We start from the raw sequence: 21014 nt of genomic DNA on the forward strand, positions 1-21014 counted from the left end.
CTGGGCAGCATGGGACGTAGTATCCAACAGAAACTTCGGGCTCCGTCCCAGCTGGCTCTGGGAAACTTTGGGCAGGTAGAGGCCCCTCTGAGTGCCCCGATCTCTGCCTCTGTGTCACTAGCTGGGGGCTGCCACATCCAGAGTGTGATGATGCGCTTCTGCCGCCGCTCTTTGTGCCCACAGAGACCAAGCGCGCGGCCTGGGGGCCAGGGTCGTAGGGAAGACCAGTGGTCCCGAGAGGGAGTGTCTACCTCAGGAGGAAGGGAACTGGGAGTCAAACTGAGTCAGGCCCAAGGAGCAGAGGGGCACAGTGGGACTGTTCTGGGTGGCAGGTGGGACTTAGTACCAGGATGGTGGGCACAGGTCTGATAATGGGATGGCTGCCTGGGGAGAGAGAGGGCTGTGCAGAAGGAAGTTCCCTGCCCCCTTCATGAGACTCCAGCCCTCCAGGGACATAAGCACCCACTGGAGATGCCCTCCTCCCCCAGTCCCCCCCCCCGTTGCCAAACATGAGGCAGGAGCGTCCTCACCTTCTCCCAGGTCCCTGGAGCATAGCGAGCTCCCAGGGAAGAACGGCTCTGTGTGCTGGCAGTCAAGCGGAGCCATGCGGATAAGTGGGGAGCTATCAGGACCAAAGCTGCATTGTTTGTTCCCGACAGGCCCCACATGGCTCAGAGATCTGTGGAGGATCTGTTCAGTCCTGGCATGGGCCAGCGCCCCGTGGTAGGAGAACTCTGTTGAGTAGTGCAGTGGCACAGGAAGAGAAAAGTGGTAACTGAGATCTCAATAACACTATTCCAAAAAAAGTCAGTTTATGATCAGCCTCGTCTCACACCAGCTAGTTAGGCAGCAGAGCTCAGGGAAATGGCATGCAGTTCAAGGTCTGCCCCCAAACAAAACAAAAAGTTAGCAAAACCCTATCTCAACAAATATACCAGACATGGGGTTCATGACTAGAGTCCCAGCTAGGCAAGAGGATCATGGGCCTTGGCTACTTCCAAGAAAAAGCCGGACCTTGTCCTTAGAAATGTCAAAAGTAGTGAGGGGGAATAACTGAAGGGGATGGAATATAAAAATAACTAAAATAGCACAAAGGGATGGGATGTGAGTCGGAAGGAAGAATGCTTATCCAGCAAATGTGAGGTCTTGAGTTCAATCCCCAATTCTATCAAAAAACAAAAAACATGTAGGTGCTGATGGTTCACATCTGTAACCTGAGCTACTCAAGAGGCTGAGATCTGAGAATCTTACTTCTTCAAGGCCAGCCCAGGTAGAGAAATCTGAAAGACTCTCATCTCCAACTAACCAGCAAAAAAACCCAGAAGTATGGCTCAAGTGGTAGAGAGCCAGCCTTGAACAAAACTGCTAAACAAGAGGGCAAGGCTCTGAGTTTAAGCCCCAGTTTAAAAAAAAAAAAAAAAGCAAGCAAGCAAGCAAACAAGCTTCAATTGATTTTGCTTTTAATTGTTATTATAAAGGTTATTTACAGTGGGGTTACTGTTTCATAAGCCAGGTAATGAGTAGATTTTTGTTTTGTTTTGTTTGTAAGTCCCTCAGCTTCTTTGCTCAAGGCTCTACCACTTGAGCCATAGCTCTACTTCTGACTTTTTCTGAGTAGTTTATTGGAGGTAAGAGTCTCATGGACTTTCCTGCCCAGGCTGGTTTCGAACTGTAATCCTCAGATTTCAATGAGTACATTTCTTTTTTTTTAACAATGTCACCCCCTTCAATTTTGATACATTGTTGCCAGGATATAGATTTATAATTTTGATTTTATATATCATAGTCTTACTAAGCTCATTATTAGTTCTTAGAGCTTTTTGATAGATTACATTTCATTTTCAACATAGATGAGTCATGTAATTCTTCAAACACACAATCTTACTTTTTTCTTTCAATATAAAATGGCAATCAGCACTTACCTGCCTGTGAGTAGACACTATATATCTGTTGGATTGTTGAAACACCTAGAAGAAAGATAGGTTCCGGAGGTGGAGACACTTAACCATCAGACCTAGCCAAATCTAGGGGTGTGTATGTGTGTATGTGTGTGTGTGTATGAGAGAGAGAGAGAGAGAGAGCATGCGCATGTGCACCAGTACTAGAACTTTAACTCAGGGCTTGGGCAATGTCCCTTAGCATTCAAACACTTGAGCTACTGCTCCACTTCCAGCTTTTAGGTGGTTAATTGGAGATGAGTCTTCAATTCTTGTCCAGTCTGGCTTTGAACCACAATCCTCAGATCTCAGCTTCCTACGTAGTTAGGATTACAGGTATGAGCCAGAGGTACTCGGCCAAATCCAACTTTCATTGTCATCACGTATCTTCAGGTGATCATAACGATTCAGAACATCCAAGCTGAAAATTGTCTGGTGTGGACCATGATTCAGAAACCACACAATTGGGCTTTCCGATTTCTGTCCTGGCATTTAAATCCTTAAGAATGCATTTTATTAAAAAATGAACATTTTCATGCTGGGTGCCAATAGCTCACACCTGTAATCCTAGCTACTCAAGACGCTGAAGTTTGAAGATCAAGATTCAAAGCCAGCCCAGGTTGGTGAGTCTCTGTGAGATTCTTATCTCTAATTAATCATCCAAAAAGCCAGAAGTAGAATGCTAGACTTGAGCTAAAAAGCTCGGGGGTGGCAGGTACCCAGGCCCCTGAGTTCAAGCTCTAGAAGTGGCAGAAAAGAAAAGAAAAGGGAAGGGAGGCAAAGGAAAGAGAAGGAAGGAAGGAAGGAAGGAAGGAAGGAAGGAAGGAAGGAAGGAAGGAAGGAAGGAAGGGAGGAAGGAAGGAAGGAAGGAAAGGAATAAAGGAAGGAAGTGGATTCAGTGTTTGAATTATAATGTAAGTTTTCGATCCTTAAAACATTTGGAGTCTGGAATCCTACCCATACCTTCGGGAAATACCCAAAGGTATAGATCACCCCTTTGCTAATATCATCACAGTGTTATTTGTACAAAAATAACTTTGGAGGTTATCAATATCAGAAACACAGAACACCACACAGCTATTACAAACAACTATCCTGCAGAGATAAATCTTTAGGATGGATTTGATTTATATCCAAGTGTGAGAGGTACAAAAGTTGTATCATCCCATTTTTTTAATTTTATAAATATATAAGAACATGTCTGGAAGAAAAATATTTCAAAATATTTGCCTAGCCCTTAAAAGGTGAGATGAAGGAAAATACGCTTTTTTCCTGTCTCTATCTCTGTACCTTCTCATTTTTCTACTGTTAAATTTACAGCAGCAACAACAATATAAATTACCATGTACTTTGTGCCAATCATTTTATCCAGGGCTTTATATATGTTTCCTTAGTGAATCCTTTTAGCCAATTAGGGAAGCAGGTCCTACAGGTGGAGTACCTATTCCAAAAATGTGAAAAATCTGTAGTGCTGTAAAAGCTAAAGCTTCACGAACACTAGCATTCCACTCAGACAAGTTTTGGAATTGATTCCAACATGGTGGTACACTCCTGCAATTCCCTCAGGAGTCTGAGGCAGGAGGATTAGGTTTGAGGCCAGTTTGAGGCTGAATGGGAAGCCCCTGCTTAAGACAAAACCACAAAGGTGTTTTGGATTTTGGAGTTTCCAATCAGGGATGCTCCAAGGTAAAGAAAATGCAAATATTCCAACATGGGGGGGGGATCTGAAATCTAAAATATCCTTGGTCGTTTTGGAGAAGGGACACTCAGTCTTTATTTTTTGAAGTTTGATGGTCTTAACTGAAACTGACAGAATGCTGAGCTCAATCCCAGCTTAGGCAAGGAAAGAGGATTAACTAGCTAGTGTCCATAGAGAACCATGACTGGCTCAGTGCAGGGGCTCAAAAGGTGTCCAACACATTGTGGTGTCCCCTGGCAACTCCATTGTCTCAGACCCGCACCCATTTGGGAGTGAGATGACTTGCACACAGCTGTCTTCCCAAAAGCAAGGCTGTGAGGAAGTCCTATTTCGTGTAAAAGCCTGAAGATTCACGATTGGACTGGCTTGGGTCACATGATCACCTACAGACCAGTCTCTGTGGTCAAATATTAGAAAACTTTTGATTGGCCTAAGCCTGGGTCACATGGCCTACTCAGGAAGCCAGAGAATGAAACCATGCTTCAAAGTTCCTACAGAATTAGTTCTCCCAGAGCAAAACCAAAATCAGGGCTCAAAACCATCCACACCAGGTGCTGGTGGTTCACTCTTGGAATTCTAAGGAGGCTAAGATCTGAGGATCATGGCTCAAAGCTAGCTAGGGCAGGAAAAGTCCCTGAAACTCATCTCCAATTAACTACCAGAAAACCAGAAGTGGTGCTATGGCTCAAAGTGGTAGAGCACTAGCCCTGAGCAAAAAGAGCCCAGAAAGCACCCAAACCCTGAGTTCAAGCTCCATGAATGACAAAATAAAAAAATAAATAAAATAAAGCCATCTGCCAAAATGAGCATTTGCAAATTATTGGACAAGAAACAATTTCCCAGAGATGGCCAGGATTTGAAACCTGCAATGTCTAACACCAAAGACTCTATACCTATTTGCTATCTGACACTGTGTTATTTTGGAACAACATAGAATCATAAGCCCTTATTAACAGGTCTATGGTGCCTGGTTGCTTAAGCTGCAGGGGGTGGGGGCATACGTGGGACAGCATGGCTCTGGCCTGTCCCTGGCCGCTATGTGGGGACTCCATAAGGCTTGGATTAGCTTTCCACCCAGACAGGTTGCCAAGGACAGCAGTAAATGACAAAGTGTAACTCACAGATGTAATAAGAACAGTTACTATTTCTTGGTGGTTTCTATGTCAGGCACTGAGTTACGACTCCTCCAGGCTCCCAGGGGAGGTCGCATGGTTGCCGTTCTGGGTTACTGATGAGGAACTGAAACACAGGTGACAATCGTGGTCAAGACCATAGAGCCACCTGAGTGGAGAAGAGCTTAGGTTAAGGTCTGACTCCTGAGGTCCAGAGATCCGAGTCCCTTATCCCACATTCTGACATCAGTCCAAAGGATGCGTCAGAGTTACCTGCAGAGACCAGAACTTAAGCCAGCAAAGGTGCTGCGATGGTAACTCTAAGCTTTTGCTTCCACTGTGTTTCTTTGTTGGGCCAGTACTGGAGTTTGAAGTCAGGGCTTCCCAAGGCAGGAGCTCTATCGATGGAGCCACGCCCACCCCCACGCCCCACCCCCACCCCTCCGAGTAGCAAGGGCCAAGAGGGCCAGAGCCTGTGGCTGATCTCCTTGCTGCATCTGACATTCGCTGCAATCATGGCTAAAGAACAGTGAAGCAGCCCTGAAACCTACTACTTATTCTCTCTGTTGTGATGCTGGCTTTAATCTTGAGTTTATAATTATTTTATATGGTAAAGAGTGTCATCGCTGGTGGAAATAAATCCAGCCCCTAAGTAGACACCCCTTAGGTTTAAAGGGATGTTCAATTAGGAGAACGCCCATAATATATTGTTAGTGATTTTCCTTAGGATGCAAACTGCCGAGTAAATATATATAGCACGCCAATTTTTTTTTGAAAAGGCTATCCATATATAAGGAAGACCAAAGGAATAAACAAGAAGAGCTTGTTTTATGGTTATGTTTATTTTCTCATTTTCTCTGTTTTTCAATTTTTTTCTATCACAAAGTACATTACATTCATAATTTTAAAAGTATTATAAAAATTCACAAAGGTTTCTGCATCTAAGAAGCCTGCGGTTTCTTTGAGGGCCTCCGGCTTTGTTTTCCTTTTAACTTTCCTTCTTTTTTTTTTTTTTTTATTCAGCCACTGATTTCTGCTGTGATTGACCCTGGGTCAAGTGGACCAGAATCAGACCCTGAGGAGTGACCTGTGCACTGGACAGACAGACAGACAATAGTATACCTAAAGTGCTCAGACATGACAGCCCCCCCTTTGATGGGAATTCCCTGACGATGGGACCATGTCTCAGTCACCTCTGTACCCCAGAACCTGAGATGGAGTCTGGAACAGAATTAGACACTTCAGAAATACTTAGAAATAAGCACATGAAGTCAGGGAGACACGAGTTCAAATCCCAATTTCTTCAGTCCTTACTTTTTCTTCTACAAAAGGTGGGGTTGCCACATCCCAGGGCTGCTTGAAAGTTCAGTGGACATTCAGCAAATCCTTTCTACACTGCCAGAAAATGGTTTTAGATGCTCAACACAGAGAGAGATAGTTTACTACAAATCAGATAGATTCTGAGAGTACAAAGTCTGAGGTTAGGTTTTCCTCTACAAGCATCTGGAGGAGAACTAGAAAGAAATTTTACAATTCTGAGAGAATTATCTAAGAAGTGCAAAGGCACTACACGCTGGTAGCTCATGCCTGTAATCCTAGCTACTCAGGAAGCTGAGATCTGAGGATCATGGTTCAGAGGCCACTCAGGCAGGAAAGTCTGTGAGACTCTTACCTTCAATGAACCACCAAAAAATCAGAAGTGGCACTATGGTTCAAGTGGTAGAGCACTAGCCTTGAGCTGAAGAGCTGAAGGACAGTGCCCAGGCCCAGAGTTCAAGCCCCACAAAAGACCTCCAAAAAAGCAAACTGTTAAAAATAAAAAAGAAGTTATAATGTATGGCAAACTGGTAAGTCTCATAATGGAAGAATTCCTGAAAGTGACTACAGTTCAGAAATTTGATTATTCATCCCTAACCAAATATTACCTAAGGCAAAGCAAAAGAAGAAAAGAAAAGAGCATAACTAGCAAAAGAAAAAAGTAGGCCTGGCACTGGTGGCTCACGCCTGTAATCCTGGCTACTCAGAAGGCTGAGATCTGAGGATCGCAGTCCCAAGCCAGCCCTGGCAGGAAAGTCCGGGAGACTCTTGTCTCCCACTAACCACCAGAAAGCTGGAAGTGGAGCTGTGGCTCAAAGTTATAGAGCACTAGCCTTGAGCAAAAGAGCTCAGGGACAGTGCCCAGTCCCCAAGTTCAAGCCCCAGGACAAAAACAAAAACAAAACTATTACTACTGTTAGTGTGTTGGTCTGAGTTTGTGTCTCTGCACCACACTTTCCTTGCTGAAACCTACCAGTGTGGTAGAGATCTGGGGCCTTTACAGGAGAGATTCTCTCTCATGGGGGGATTCATGGCTTTAGAGGAGAGGTCTCAGGGAGTTTGTCCTATGCCCTTCTATCCCAAGGATAGAGCTAGAAGTCCCTACCAGATACCAATCTGCTGAGATTTCCAGCCTTCAGAACTGAGAACTTTTTGTTGTCGATAAATTACCCATCATCAGAGTGCAAAGTTTACATTTGTTGTTGTTGTTGTTGTTTTCCTAGAAGAGGGCTACTAGGTAGACCAGTCTGACCTCCAACTCCTGATCCTCCTGCCTCAGCCTCCTGAGTGCTGGGATGACAGGCATGCACTGCCACACTCAGCGCAGTCTGATATTCTGTTAAAACGATCCAAATGCTCTAAGACATGGTAGCGTTGGTATTATCTCAAAGATACTAATCAAGTGAGTATCTTTCACTGTGGGGGAGGAGGGTGAGAGAAAGAAAAGAAATGGAGTACCCTGTATATTACAAAATGTACACTCTTGGTGATGGAATGTACAAGAAAGCGTTCAGTGACAATAAAACTTCAATGACAATTTTTATTATTTTTTTCTTTTATATTTAATAGTTTGAGGGGCTGGAAAAAATACTAGAGAGCAAATAAATGGCAAGAGGAAGGACTTGGGGCTGAAAATGTTGGTAGAAATGTCTTTAGCTACTTCTGAAATCTGGCGACTAAGTAGAGAAGTCAGGTGACAAAGGCAAGAATATAAATTCCTGTTGTTAATAGGTAAACAGGTATAGACATTGGATGGGCAGGCTTCTTACTTCTATTGACCTTCCGGCTCTGGTTAATTTTGAGAGGGCAGGCACAAAGTGGCCGATGTGACATCATCTCCTCTTACTCCTCTCCATGTTCCCTTGTTCCCCAGACTGGCTGAGTCTAGGTTCTCGTTGCTGGGATGGCTTGTCCCAGTTGGTATTCAAGGAGGTTTGAACTCAAGGCCTGGGCACTGTCCCTGAGCACTTCTGCTCAAAGCCAGCACTGAACCACTTTGAGTTATAGTACCACTTGCAGAGATTGGCTGGTTAGAGATGAGAGTCTTGAGCCATGCTTCCAGCCTGGCTCTTTGCAGGTTAGTTGAGAGATGGAGACTTAGGAAATTTTTGGCCCGGGCTGGCTTTGAACTTCAATTTTTGCCACAAAAGCCCTTTATTATTTCCAATTAAAGCAACAAGGAGATCAAGTAGAATAAGTAGAACTTACCTGGTTCTTATCAAGAATTGACCAACAAGTATTCTGGAATGACGAAACTTCTTAGATATGAGAATCTTAGCACAGATATGCCCAATATTTTAGAGTCACGTAGTCAGTACCAGAATACATAACACAAAACAAAAAAGGCAAAACTCAGAGACGAGAGCTGAGGCCGAACTTGGGATTTGACAAGATGGCCGGGCTGCCCCGCAGGATCATTAAGGAAACCCAGCGCTTGCTGGCAGAACCAGTTCCTGGCATTAAAGCAGAACCAGATGAGAGCAACGCCCGTTATTTTCATGTGGTTATTGCTGGCCCTCAGGATTCCCCCTTTGAGGGAGGGACTTTTAAACTTGAACTATTCCTTCCAGAAGAATACCCAATGGCAGCACCTAAAGTACGTTTCATGACCAAAATTTATCATCCTAATGTAGACAAGTTGGGAAGAATATGTTTAGATATTTTGAAAGATAAGTGGTCCCCAGCACTGCAGATCCGCACAGTTCTGCTATCGATCCAGGATTTGTTAAGTGCTCCTAATCCAGATGATCCATTAGCAAATGATGTAGTGGAGCAGTGGAAGACCAACGAAGCCCAAGCCATAGAAACAGCTAGAGCATGGACTAGGCTATATGCCATGAATAATATTTAAGTCGATCCGATCATCAAATGTGCATCACTTCTCCTGTTCTGCCAAGACTTCTTCCTTTTTTGTTTGCATTTAATGGACACAGTCTTAGAACCATTACAGAATAAAAGCCAGACATCTTCAAAAAAAAAAAAGGCAAAACTCAAAACCTAAAATTTTGACAACAATGCGTGGACATCTTTGCTAACAAAGCACATCAGATAGTTGGGCCTGGTACCAGGGCCTGTGAAAAGAGCAACTTGTCAGCAAGGCACCTTAGAACAGCTGGATGGAGTAGTAAGCTTGGTGGAAAGTTAAGGGCCAGATGGGGTCAAACTCAATGACAATTTTTTTAAAAAAACCTATTTCTCACGAGAGAAAGAGTATACAGATGTAAGATAGACAAAGCTAAGTCAAAACACTATTAGCCCAGAATTTATTTATTTATTTTTTTGGATCTGGTTGTGGGGCCTGAACTCTGGGCCTGGGCGCTGTCCCTCAGCTCTTCTTCAGCTCAAGGTTAGCGCTCTACCACTTGAGCTACAGCGCCACCTCTGGCTTTTTTCTTATGTGGTGCTGAAGAATCGAACCCAGGGCCTCAGGCATGCAAGGAAAGCGCTCTACCACTGAGCCACCTTCCCAGCCCTAGCCCAGAATTTAAATTAGGTATGTCAATACAACCGCATGACCAAAAATAAACTGGAGACTTATTTTGGAGCAGTTCTAAGTTCATATAAAAACTGAACAGAAAGTAATTTCCATGTTACCCCAGCCTAAGTCCGCAGATCCGCCACCCTCCCACTAGCACACCACATCCACCTCCACCTCCCACCCATCTCCCACCTCTCCCACTTCCCACTCCCCCTGTTGTCCTGTTTTTTAAGAACTTGCATATTAATGAGTAGAGTACGTTTGTTACAATGCATAAGTTAATATCGATGCATTCTTACATTGACCCTAGGGTTCACTCTTACACATTCTGTGGGTTCCATAAATGTAGACCGGCCACTATGAGTCATCATCATGTATCAGCTCTCCATCATCTGAGAACCATACATCCCAAGACCCACCCCCTGAAGCGGGTATCTGGAACTCAGCACAGACCCCTATGTCTGCCTTTCCCCTATTCATACATACCTATGATAGAAACTAAATTTGCATACAAGGCACAGCAAGATGGCTGTGGCTTGAATATGAAATGTCTTCACACAGGCTTCTATATTCAACACTTGGTCCCCAGGTGATGGCGGGATGTTGGGAATGTTCTGAAAACTTTAAGAGGTGGGAAGTTGGAGGAAGTAGGTCCCCAGGGGTGGGTCCTTAGGACGCATCTTCTCTGGGGCTACTTCCTGTCTCACTTGCTGCTTCCTGTCCACCATGAGGTGAAGAACCTCCTCCACCACCTGAAGTTCTGCCTCACAGAAGGCAGAGAAATACACAGCCAGGTGACCAAGGGCTGAAACCACGAAACCAGGAGCCAAAGTATACCCTTTCTCCCTTAAGATTTTGGTCACAGCTATGCCAAAGTGACTAACCTGGAGATGGACGATAATAACGGATAATGAACTAAAACAATGATAATGACAGGCTAAAAGAATTTACGTGAATGTGGTCTGTTGAAATCACTTCCCGTATGATAAACACCTCCTGTGATGGTGTGACCCCAGGCCTATAGCACAAGATGCAGCAGCAGGGTGAACAATGCAGGCCCTGTAATACACCACCAGAACCCAACAGCCTATCTCTCGGCCAGGAGGGCTACTAAGAGACTAATGGGCTGGTAGCACTTAGAACATGAATACACCCTGTAGGACCGAGTGGGGGCAGTGTGGGTTGCATCACGTCATTCAGAGGGAGTGCAATTTAAAACGTATAAGCTGTTTATTCTGAGAAATTGTCCATTTAATATATTTAAGCCATGGTTGTCCATGAGTAACTAAAACTGGAGGAAAATCTAAACTGTGAGCTGGGTGCCAGTGGCTCATGCTTGTAATCCTAGCTACTCAGGAGGCCAAGATCTGAGTGTCATGGTTCAAAGCTAGCCAAGGCAGGAAAGTCTGTGAGACTTTTATCTTCAATTAAATTAACAGAAAACTGGAAGTAGAGCTGTGGCTTAAAGTGGCACAATGCTGCCGGGCACTGGTGGCCCACGCCTATAATCCTAGCAACTCAGGAGGCTGAGATCTGAGGATTGTGGTTCAAAGCCAGCCCGGGCAGGAAAGTCCATGACACTCTTATCTCCAATAAAACCACCAGAAAACCAGAAGTGGAACTGTGGCTCAAGTGGTCGAGTGCTAGACTTGAGCTACAGAGTTGAGGGACAGCGCCCAGACCAGACTTCAAGCCCCACGACCGACAAAAAAAAAAAGTGGCACAGTGCTGGCCCTGAGCAAAAGAACTCAGAAACAATGCCCAAGCACTGAGTTCAAGCCCGGAAACTGAAACAAAATTAAACTAAACTGTGCCTAAGAGCAAACTGCCATGGTGTCATAAAGAATAGTTTTGCTGCCTTAAATCCCCTGTGCTCCACTAGATAGGTAGAATGCCCCCTCCTTCCACCTGCTACCTGACAAACACCTTACTATCTCCATAGTTTCACCTTCTCTAGAATGGCTTAACACTTAATCACACAGGCTCATTTGTCTTGCCTAGTGATATTCATTTAAGATCATTTCATTTTACTAGCTGAGTGATAGTCCACTGAATGAGCGTACCACACTTTGCTCAGACATTCACCTATTGAAGGATTGCTCCCAAAGATTTAGCTATTGTGATCTTATTTTATCTTTTTTAAAGTATTTTATTTTTTTATCTTTTTAAAAGTATGTTTTTTTTATCTTTTTAAAAGTATGTTTCTCAGCCGGGTGCTGGAGGCTCATGCATGTAATCCTAGCTACTCAAGAGGTTGAGATCCAAGGATCACAATTGAAGCCAACCTGGGCAGAAAGTCCATGAGACCCTTTTCTCCAATAAACTACCAAAAAGTTAGAAGTGGAGCTGTGGCTCAAGTAATAGAGCTCTATCCTTGAGCAAAAGAAGCTCAGGACCAGCACCCAGGCCCTGAGTTCAAGTCCCAGTATTGGCATCCAAACAAAACAAAAAGTGTGTCCTTTCTACTCATCCACTGAAAAAGCTCAAGACTAATGACCAAGGCCACACAGCATTGAACCCCGCTTAGACCTAGATTGTGGTCCCTAAATGCATTCGTTGCTCAAAGCAACCAGGGCTCCTATGAGAAATGCTGGTTTCAGGTCTGGGGCAGAAAATTCATGAGATGCTCTATCCCAGAAAGGAAAGAAGCCATCAAAGTCGCAAAGTCACTGTGAAGAGGGTCTCTCTGGAAAAAAGAAGAGACATTAGGCCACTCATAAGAATTGCAATGATATAATAAGAAGCCCCCTCCTACTCATAAGGATACTAAAAAAAATATATAATAACTCCCAGGATGTTAGAAAACCAACTCATGGTTTAGAAACTGTTGAAGAGTCAACTTCTTACGTCATCTCTAAATTGGAGGAGGGCATCACATACTTCACGGTGACAAAAGAGTTAATGAGACAATGCCCTTTTCTCAAGGATCCAGCTCATAAATGAAGACAGAAGACGGAATTGGAATCAGATCATTTTGCAATCCCGAATGGCCTCAGGAGCCTCGGCAGTGAACACCAGCTAACTTTGTGCACACAAAGGAGAAGGTAGGACGCTGCTCCTCGCTGAGGGACGCAGCCCCTCCCACAAAGCCTGGCTGCCAAGAACTGAGCCCCAATCCCATCAAGTCTCTAGATCGAATTACAGAAGATACAGAGGACAGAGGAGCGTGTTAATGGACCCCACCGGAACTCAGGCAGCAAGACTCAGACTGGGAAAGTACTATAGGGCAACAAATATCAGGACAGGGAGGCAGGGAGAGAGACAGAGACACTGGAAGAGCAGAAACTGCAGCTCAGCAGACTTGGAAAACATTTCTGGGCCTTCATAGAAGACTCTATATAAAGTTCACGAGACCCCAGCTCAACCAGTGACTGGGCACAGTGATGCACACCTGTCATCCTGGTGACACGAGTAGGAGACGCACGTACAGGAGACATGTGGCCCTTACCATGAAGGGAGGGGGTCCAGGTGGCTAAGAATGAACACAGAGGTCCTGGAAGGCTTCCAGGAGGATGTGGCATCTACACTGAGCAAAGATGCACAAGGGTCAGGAGGAGAGGGAGTGGCGGGACCCCTCCAGGCAAAGGGAGCAGCCTGAGAACGAAGAGAGCAAAGGGGAGGAGGGAGAGACCCAGCCAGGGAGAGGCCCCGGGAAGGACAGAGGGACGGGTGCTGTACTTGGAGGCTTTTCCTGGGGCTGGAAAGGCGGGAATCGCCAAGCTCTTCCAGGGAGAAAAGCTCTGCTAAGCAGATGGTGTGCGCTGGAGCAGAGGTGGAGGCCAGAACATGAGGATGGCAGTTTCTGGCTTTACTGTACCCTGAAAGCAGAGGCGGGGCTGTCTGGAGTCAGCGGAGGCCCGTGGCACACTGCTGACACCCATGGGGCAACAGCACCACAGCTGAGGCAGGACCCTTCCCCCTGAGCCTCAGTTTTCCCCATCTTGGAAATGGGTATCCAGGGCTCATTTAAAAGAAAGATGCTTTTAAAAAAGCTTCACACGGACCTGGTCTTCCATGAAGATTGTTGTTGCTATTGTTATTATTATTATTACTATTATTGCTAGTGTTATTGTTAATGCTCCTGGGAGTGGCTTTGGCTGTCAGCTGCTAGACTGTGGGAGGGACTGACGCTGCTGAGCCTGGAGGCTGGGCCGGGTGCTGTTTTCATATCCCCGTGCGGTTCATCTCAGTGTTCACAAGACCCCCCCCTTCCACAGAGGGTCCAGCGGGGTTGCTGGGGGGACACATTCCAGAAAGAATAACTCCGTGTAACTTGAAACCCTGATTCTGGAAACACGACCTCTATGGGAAATTGGAGGATAAGGTCTGCTCTGCGGACCGCCCAGCCTCCTTCTGCACAAAAGGAACATTGAAACCCCAGGGCCTCAGCGACACTTGCTCCCACCCCAGCCTCCCACCTCACCCATCACTGCAGCCCGAGACATCTTCCTTCGCAAACCTGATGGGAACATTGCTGACATGCCTCACTTCCCTACTACACTCTGGTGTGAGTCCACACACCTTAGCATGACCCACAGGGCCCTGGGGTCAGACTTCTCCCCATACCTACAACCAGACCTTAGCTTTGCAACAATGCAGGCTTCCAATGACAAAAGGGGCTTTTCTGCCTCAGGACCTTTGCGTATCCAGTGAACCCCCGACCTTCCTAAAATGCCATTGACAATGCTTCCACACTCAAAAGGCCACACACTTTACCAATCCCAAAGTAGTAAATGAAGGCACGGAAGCAAGAACTACTGACTGAGTAGCTCCTGAGGAGCAGCTTCGAGTCATACCACAATCCTTGAGCATCCAGAAGGAAGGGTCTGGGTCTACCTGCAGCATGACAGAAGGGCAGAGGTGATGAGCAAAAGACAAGGGTAGAGACAGAGGGACTGCAGGGAAGTCATCCATCCATCTTGCAGTGGATAGCAGAGCTCAGGCATTAAGAGACTGGTGATCTAAGGCAGAGCATTGGGCTGCAATGAGTGTCAATGTTCTCATCTGGGAAGTGGGGTAGTGGGGTGAAGAGTAATAGCTCCCTCACAAGCTCGCTGTATTAGGAAATGACAACTACAAAGTGCTGGTGTGCCTGGTGGGCACTTGGTGAATGACACGCAGGGAGGCTGCTCCTACCCAGCCCAGCCCAGCCTGGTTAGGCCCAGCACCACCCTAGGTTAGGCAGCTGGGGCCTGGGAACCATCCCTGCCCTGTTTGCTAGATGGGTTTTGTGTTTCCCCGCGTTTCCTTTGGAGAAAGTCCAGCTTCCTCCCTGCTGGAGGAAGGCAGGAGGGGACTGTTCACGCTCGGGCCTGATGCCCAAGGGGCCATGTGGAGAAGTGACAAGAGCCTGGGGTTTGGAGTTCAGCCAGTGGGGTTCAAATCCAGGGTCTGACCCTTTCAAGGCTGTGTGGCTCTCCCCCCCCTCCACCCCCACCTCCGGGCAAGTGACTTCATTTCTCTGAGGTGGTGATTTCCTTACCTGTTAGAGGTCTCATGCTCTGGGCCTCAGGGGGTGCCACATGTCGTTGGAGGGGCTGTGATGAAAGAAGATGGTAGAAGATTCTAGATCAAGGAAGAAACTCTAGGCTTATTGCAGGAGTTACCACACGAATACCCTCTAGCATTTTCTATATGCATATTATACTCCAATAAAAATGCAACTCCAACAAATAAAAGATTTCAGAACAAATCAAGACTTCAGGGATGGGGAGAAAGAGCTAGTACACATCCTGCAGAACGTACCTGGCCTGCAGAATGGATGGGCCTCCATGAAGCCCAGGAATGGATGATCTCTGCTCCTGGCACCCTGGACTGGCCCTTTGACCTCTGATGCTGGTGGACATGAGCAGGTCAACTGCTTTCTGAACTACATGGGAGTGGAGGCAGCCCTGCCCCTCCTCACTGCCTTGTTGGGAAGAAGGGTAGACAAACATATGTCTTCAACCAGCTTCATCTCCTGGCAAGATCTGCTGAGCCCAGAGTCAGGACAAACAACGCATACTCTGCCACTTCAGTGATCATGTGATCTCTCTCCCTCCCCCCCCTTCTCTCTCTCTCTCTCTCACACACACACACACAAACACACACACAGAGTGAAAAATCCTATTTATTATTCATTTTCTTTTACCAAAAATACCCAGCGAACAGTCATCAAAAGACAAGGTTTGTCAGGCATTGATGGCTCACATCTGTAATCCTAGCTACTCAGAAGGCTGAGATCTGAGATCACAGTTCAAAGCCAGCCTGGGCAGGAAAATCTGTGAGACCCTTATCTCCAATTAACAACCAAAAAGCTGGAAGAAAGCTCAGGGATAGTGCCCAGGCCCTGAGTTCAAGCCCCAGAACTGGGGCGGGGGATAAACCTTCTCTGGAAGGTGGTTTGAAGATTCCTCAAAAAAAACCACGAAACATAGAGCCAGCCATATCACTTTTGGGCATCTACCCAGAGCATTACAAGTCAGGACACTATAAAGACACTCCCAGGCTCATTGCTGCACTATTTATGATAGCCAAGATATGGAAACAGCTCAGATGCCCTACAAGGGATGAATTAGCCAAGGAAATGTGGTACCTATAGTCATTGGAAATTTACTCATTTATCAGAAAGAACAGTATTATGTCATTTGCAGGGAAGCAGACAGACCTGGGGAGGTGCAGGGAATCATGTTATGTGGAGTTAAGCTCAGAGAGCACATATTTTTCTCATATGTGGATGTTAGATCCCATAAACATACATATGTGATAATATATGCAGGGTCATATATGCATATACATGTGAACAAACTGACTAAAGGATGGTATCCTTAGGGGAGGAGTCCAATGGTGTAGCTCTTCTGAACGACTAATGAACTCTTTCACAAAATGAATACCAGAAAGTGGAAACGTGTTCTAGTGTGGAGTATTAACAGGAGGGGGACACAGAATGGGGAGAGGAAATGTGAGCAAACACAGTCATTATATTCAATGCATATTATGCAAAAAATGAAATATATAACTTGAGGTTAGGGATAGGATGGGAAAGGATGAAGGAGAAGGATGGAAGGGATGACAATCATTAAGATAATTGTACTCACAACCTGACTTCTGTAACAAAAACTCCTTTGTCTGATACTCAATAAAAATAAAGTTTTTAAAAATAGGGACCAGGCACCAGTGGCCCACATCTGTAATCCTAGCTACTCAGGAGGCTGAGATCTGAGTATCATAGTTCAAAGCCATTCTGGACAGGAAAGTATCTCCAGTTACCCACCAAAAAGCCAGAAGTGGAGCTTTGGCTCAAGTTGGAGAGTGCCAGCCTTGAGCACAAAAGGTCAGGGATAGTGCTCAGGTCCAGAGTTCAAGTCCCAGGACCTCAGGACCAACACACACACACACACACACACACACACACACACACACACACACATCCTCCTAATGCCACCAAGTCTCCCATCCAGCCCTGAGCACCCCCACACGGCTACCCCAAAGGCGGCAAACTCAGCTGGCAGCATCCTGGTACCCTCCCCCCCCACCACTGGAGCACACATCAGAGGGCTGGTGATGGGCAATGAGCCTGCCCTAGCTCCACCCTCTGCCTGATTAGGAGGTCTTAGTTTTATTTTTATTTTCACCGTTGTTCTTTTCTCTTCCCAGGGCCAACAGAGCACGCGTGCACCTCCTACATCAAGTGGCGCTAGCCAAAAACAAATGCACATAAGATGCATTTATTTGCACAGACACTCATAAAAACTTTACTAGACACCAAATAATTACAGGAAGGGGCGAACCTCCAACTCCACGGAGCCTCCGTGTTTTGAAGTGGATTTAAGATAAAGATCAAATACAACGGGCACCGGCCCCCTGCTCACACCCAGGCCCCTTCCCCAGCCGCACACCCTTGGGGTGGAGACCAATGAATTCCCTCGCTTTTGGGAATTTGTGTCCAATTCATATAAAATGTCTTTTTGTGAGTTTTTCTGAGAGTCTTGATGGGGCTTTTATGGCTCTGACTATGGTCCTTGGCCTTTGTTCTAGCTCGGGTCCTTGGTTGGGGATTCCCTCCCCGCCTCAGTTTTTCATGGGCTTGCTGAAATAATCCCAACATTTGGCAAGAAATCCGAAGATTCTGGGAGAAAGTGCCTGTTCAGAATAAATGTAAGAGACACCTTGGGGGTCCCACATGGTGGTTTCGATGCAATCGGCGCAGGCAACTGAGTAGTGGCTTTTCAGCCTCCAATTCCAGTGCACGCCCTGGGATCTCGTCTGTACTTGAACTTCACCTGCCCTGCGGAAGGGAAGGGACCGTGGCTGTTTTCCCTCCAGCTCTGGCTGGCAAAGGAGGTAGCTGCGATGTCCCTGTGTTCTGGCATTCACTAAACTCATCCAATTATTTACCAACTATTTTCAGGAGCCCACTACGTGCCAGGCCCGGGGCAGGCGCTTCTGTTTCTTCCTCTGTGGGACGGATGCTGGCGCTCTCTCCGGGGTCTAGGTCACCATTGTACCCGGTCGCTGCCTTATACAGACGCAGGATCTGCCGGCCATCTCCTCCTACCCAGACCCAGACCTTGACCACTCCTAGTTACCACCGGGAGACCTCAGGCCTCAGCCACCAACCTGGGGCAGCGACCCGCGAGAAATCCCACAGATTCCTGTAGGATTCATGGGTCTGTGGCCAGAGGAAGGGCGCTGAGGACCGGCCAGGGAGGACTTGGCTGGAGATTGTTTTTTTTTTTTTTTCTACTTCCCACATTGAGCACAAGACACAGACCCACACTGGGACAAGTCCACACGCAAACTCCTCACCCCGCCTCCCACACCCCCAGCTCCAAGCACCCCAACAGGACCCCCTCCAGGGTCTCTGGGGTTCACCCACCGGCACACTGCCTGGGGCTGTGGGAAAGCGGCCGTGTGACTTTACGATCGCATGACCCTTTGACCCGCGTGTCCTGGGTCAGGCCCGGCCGGGCTGCACCGAGGGGAGCGGCCCTCGGCCTCTGCCGCGTCTCGGGGCGTCCGGGCTCCATTTCCCGAGTCGGGGCGCTTCTCCCGGAGCCCAGGCCAGCAGCTCCCGCTAACCTGGCCCCTGCTGGGGCCGCTGTGGTCCGGTGTGGCTTCCGCAGAGTAGAGGCCCCCGGCGGCCGGGGCGGCTCGGGGCGGGCCTGACGCCCTCGGTGCGGGCTCTGGGCGCAGGAAAGCCCGGTCGGCTCCTTCCCTGCTCGGGCACCGGCACCGGGGCAAGCCTGCGCCCAGGGCTCCGTCCCTGCCGCCATCTGCGACTCCAGCCGGAGTTCTAAACTACAACGGGGACCCAGCTCCGGCTCGGGTCAGAAGCACAAAACACCCCGGACAGCCCGGGGCAGGACGGCCGCGGCCCCGGGCCGGGAGCGCTGCCCGCCGCGCGCGCTCGCAGGAGGCGGGTCGCCCCGGGGAGAATCCGGGAGAAGCACCAGGCCTGGGGAAGAGAAGCCCGGGAGGGAGCCGGGCGGGGTTCCGTGGAGACGCGGCCCGGCGGACTAGGAACCGGCCAGGACCCTTCCGACCTTGCTTCTTGAGAACGAAAACGACCGGGCGACTCGCTCCATCCTCCGTAGAGGAAATCCCGAGCTGTTTCTGCAGCTGAAGCCGGAGCCCTCGCATCCCGGGTCGGACGGCAGGCGCCGGGCGCACGGACCGCGGGCGTCGCGGGTCCCGGGGCCGCGGATGGCCTCGAAGGGCGCACCCGGCTCGGGGCTCGCATCCCGCGGGGCCAGCTGCCGCTTGACTTCCTCGGGTGGAAGACGGCTGTGAGCCTGGGTGTCTGCCCTCCCGTCCAGCCCGCCCGCTCTTCGGCGGAGGCGCGATCGGGAGGGGCAAGCGCCCCGGTGATGGGGTGGGGGGGGTCTGGGAGCTTCTGTGTAGCCGTCTGCGAAGGACCCGGGACGGCCAACTCGGCAGCCTGACTGGGGGGCTGGCGGGGAACGGAGACAAAGGGCAAGGAACGGAGCGTGGTGGGGCAGTGAATGGAGAGGGAGGGAGCGAGGGTACGGACGGCGCCCCCACCCCGGCCGGAGAAGGCAGACTGTCTCCCTGGTGCACCGAGGGAGCACCGCCCGGTCGCGGCCCCGCGCTCCGGGCCCATCCTGGTTGCAAGGGCTGTGACTTGGACGGGAATCTGTGAATCGAATGCATGCGCCCCGCCGGGGTTACGGACGCGTCCTCGTGAGCTAAGACCAGGCCTCCAGGGGCCCCCCAGAATGCGCCCTTGGACACCATCAATGACTCCGATCCCAGGGTCAGGAAGCCCCAGAAGCAAGATCTTCATTCAACCAAGTGGGGCACGGAGAGGTATGGAAAGGAAGAGGCCGGGCGCAGAGAAGGTGGACAGTGGGAAAGAGGAGGGGACGGGCACGCAGCACAGGAGTTAGGCCCCAGTGTGGACCTGCCGGGCTCGTGAGAAGACAGGACACACTTCCCACGCGCCCCGAAGGAGAGCACGGGGATCTGGGCCTGGACCTAGGACTTCAGCCCACAGGCGGTGCCCAGCGAAGGGTGTAAGGAGTCACGGTAGCCAGCAGAGGGCGGAATGCGTCCGGTCCTCCCGCCAGCCCCGCGCGGGGTTCGGCGCCACCCGGCTCCGCACGCCCCAGCCTTACCCGTGGAGGCGCGCCCGGGCCGCGGCGCCCAGAGAAGGCGGCCCGGGCCCAACCTCAAGGCCCAGGGCTTTCCAAGCTGAGCAAAGACAGGGGGCGAAAGGAGAATGAGGGAGAAACTCCACATACACTTATCCATCCTCCCCAGTACATGCACACAAAGGCGATGAGAAAGATGCAGAACACAAAGCGAGACACACATTTAAAACAAAAACAAAACCCTCTGGGAGATGCATGATCATTAGAAACTCCAGGATAGCACAAAGGTAACATGGAGCTACATGTGCACACACACCCCCACACACCCCAAAATCTCCCACATTACAGAGACGGAGATGCACACAAAGATGTAAGTGCCCTCGTAGAGTGACACCGCACAGACACTCAGGGACGCTCACAAAGACGTACAAAGACACCTTAAGACACAGAAGCACAGAAGCATCAATCTGCAGGTTTTTGAGGCACGCACAAGGATGCAGGGAATCGGACGCGGATTCACGGAGCCTGGAAAGTGGCAGGGACACACACACACACACTCACACCGGGTGTAACTGGGTGCTCACGTAGGCAGTAGACTCTGGCGGGAGCCTGGACACACACAGTTGCACACGGATACCCACCAACACACACGCAGGTACTGGGGTGGGGCGGCAGCCTCTAATCCTCCACAAAGCCGGGCCGCTCCGACCCCCCCCCCCAGGCACAGGAGGCCACTTCTGACCGAGCCTCCCGTAGGCTCCAAATCCGACCCGCCCTCTCGCCTCCAGCGGGGTCAGGGGACCCGCCCCCCCATGCCCTCCGCCCCCGCCTGGCTCCGCGCCGCTGCCCCGCTCCGGGAGGGGCCCGGCCGCCCCGCAG

The 21014-nt window shown here is 48.9% G+C and overlaps 1 protein-coding gene across 1 annotated transcript; it reads left to right on the forward strand.

Moving 5' to 3' along the window:
• Positions 1 to 8426: 8426 nt before the first annotated feature.
• LOC105989347 (ubiquitin-conjugating enzyme E2 N-like) lies at positions 8427 to 9036 on the forward strand. The gene has a single exon (XM_013021332.1). The coding sequence runs from the start codon at positions 8458 to 8460 to the stop codon at positions 8914 to 8916; it is 459 nt and encodes a 152-aa protein (XP_012876786.1). The 5' UTR covers positions 8427 to 8457; the 3' UTR covers positions 8917 to 9036.
• The last annotated feature ends 11978 nt before the right edge of the window (positions 9037 to 21014 follow it).

This window comes from Dipodomys ordii, unplaced genomic scaffold (genome assembly GCF_000151885.1).
Source record: "Dipodomys ordii isolate 6190 unplaced genomic scaffold, Dord_2.0 Scaffold55, whole genome shotgun sequence".
Lineage (NCBI taxonomy): Eukaryota > Metazoa > Chordata > Mammalia > Rodentia > Heteromyidae > Dipodomys > Dipodomys ordii.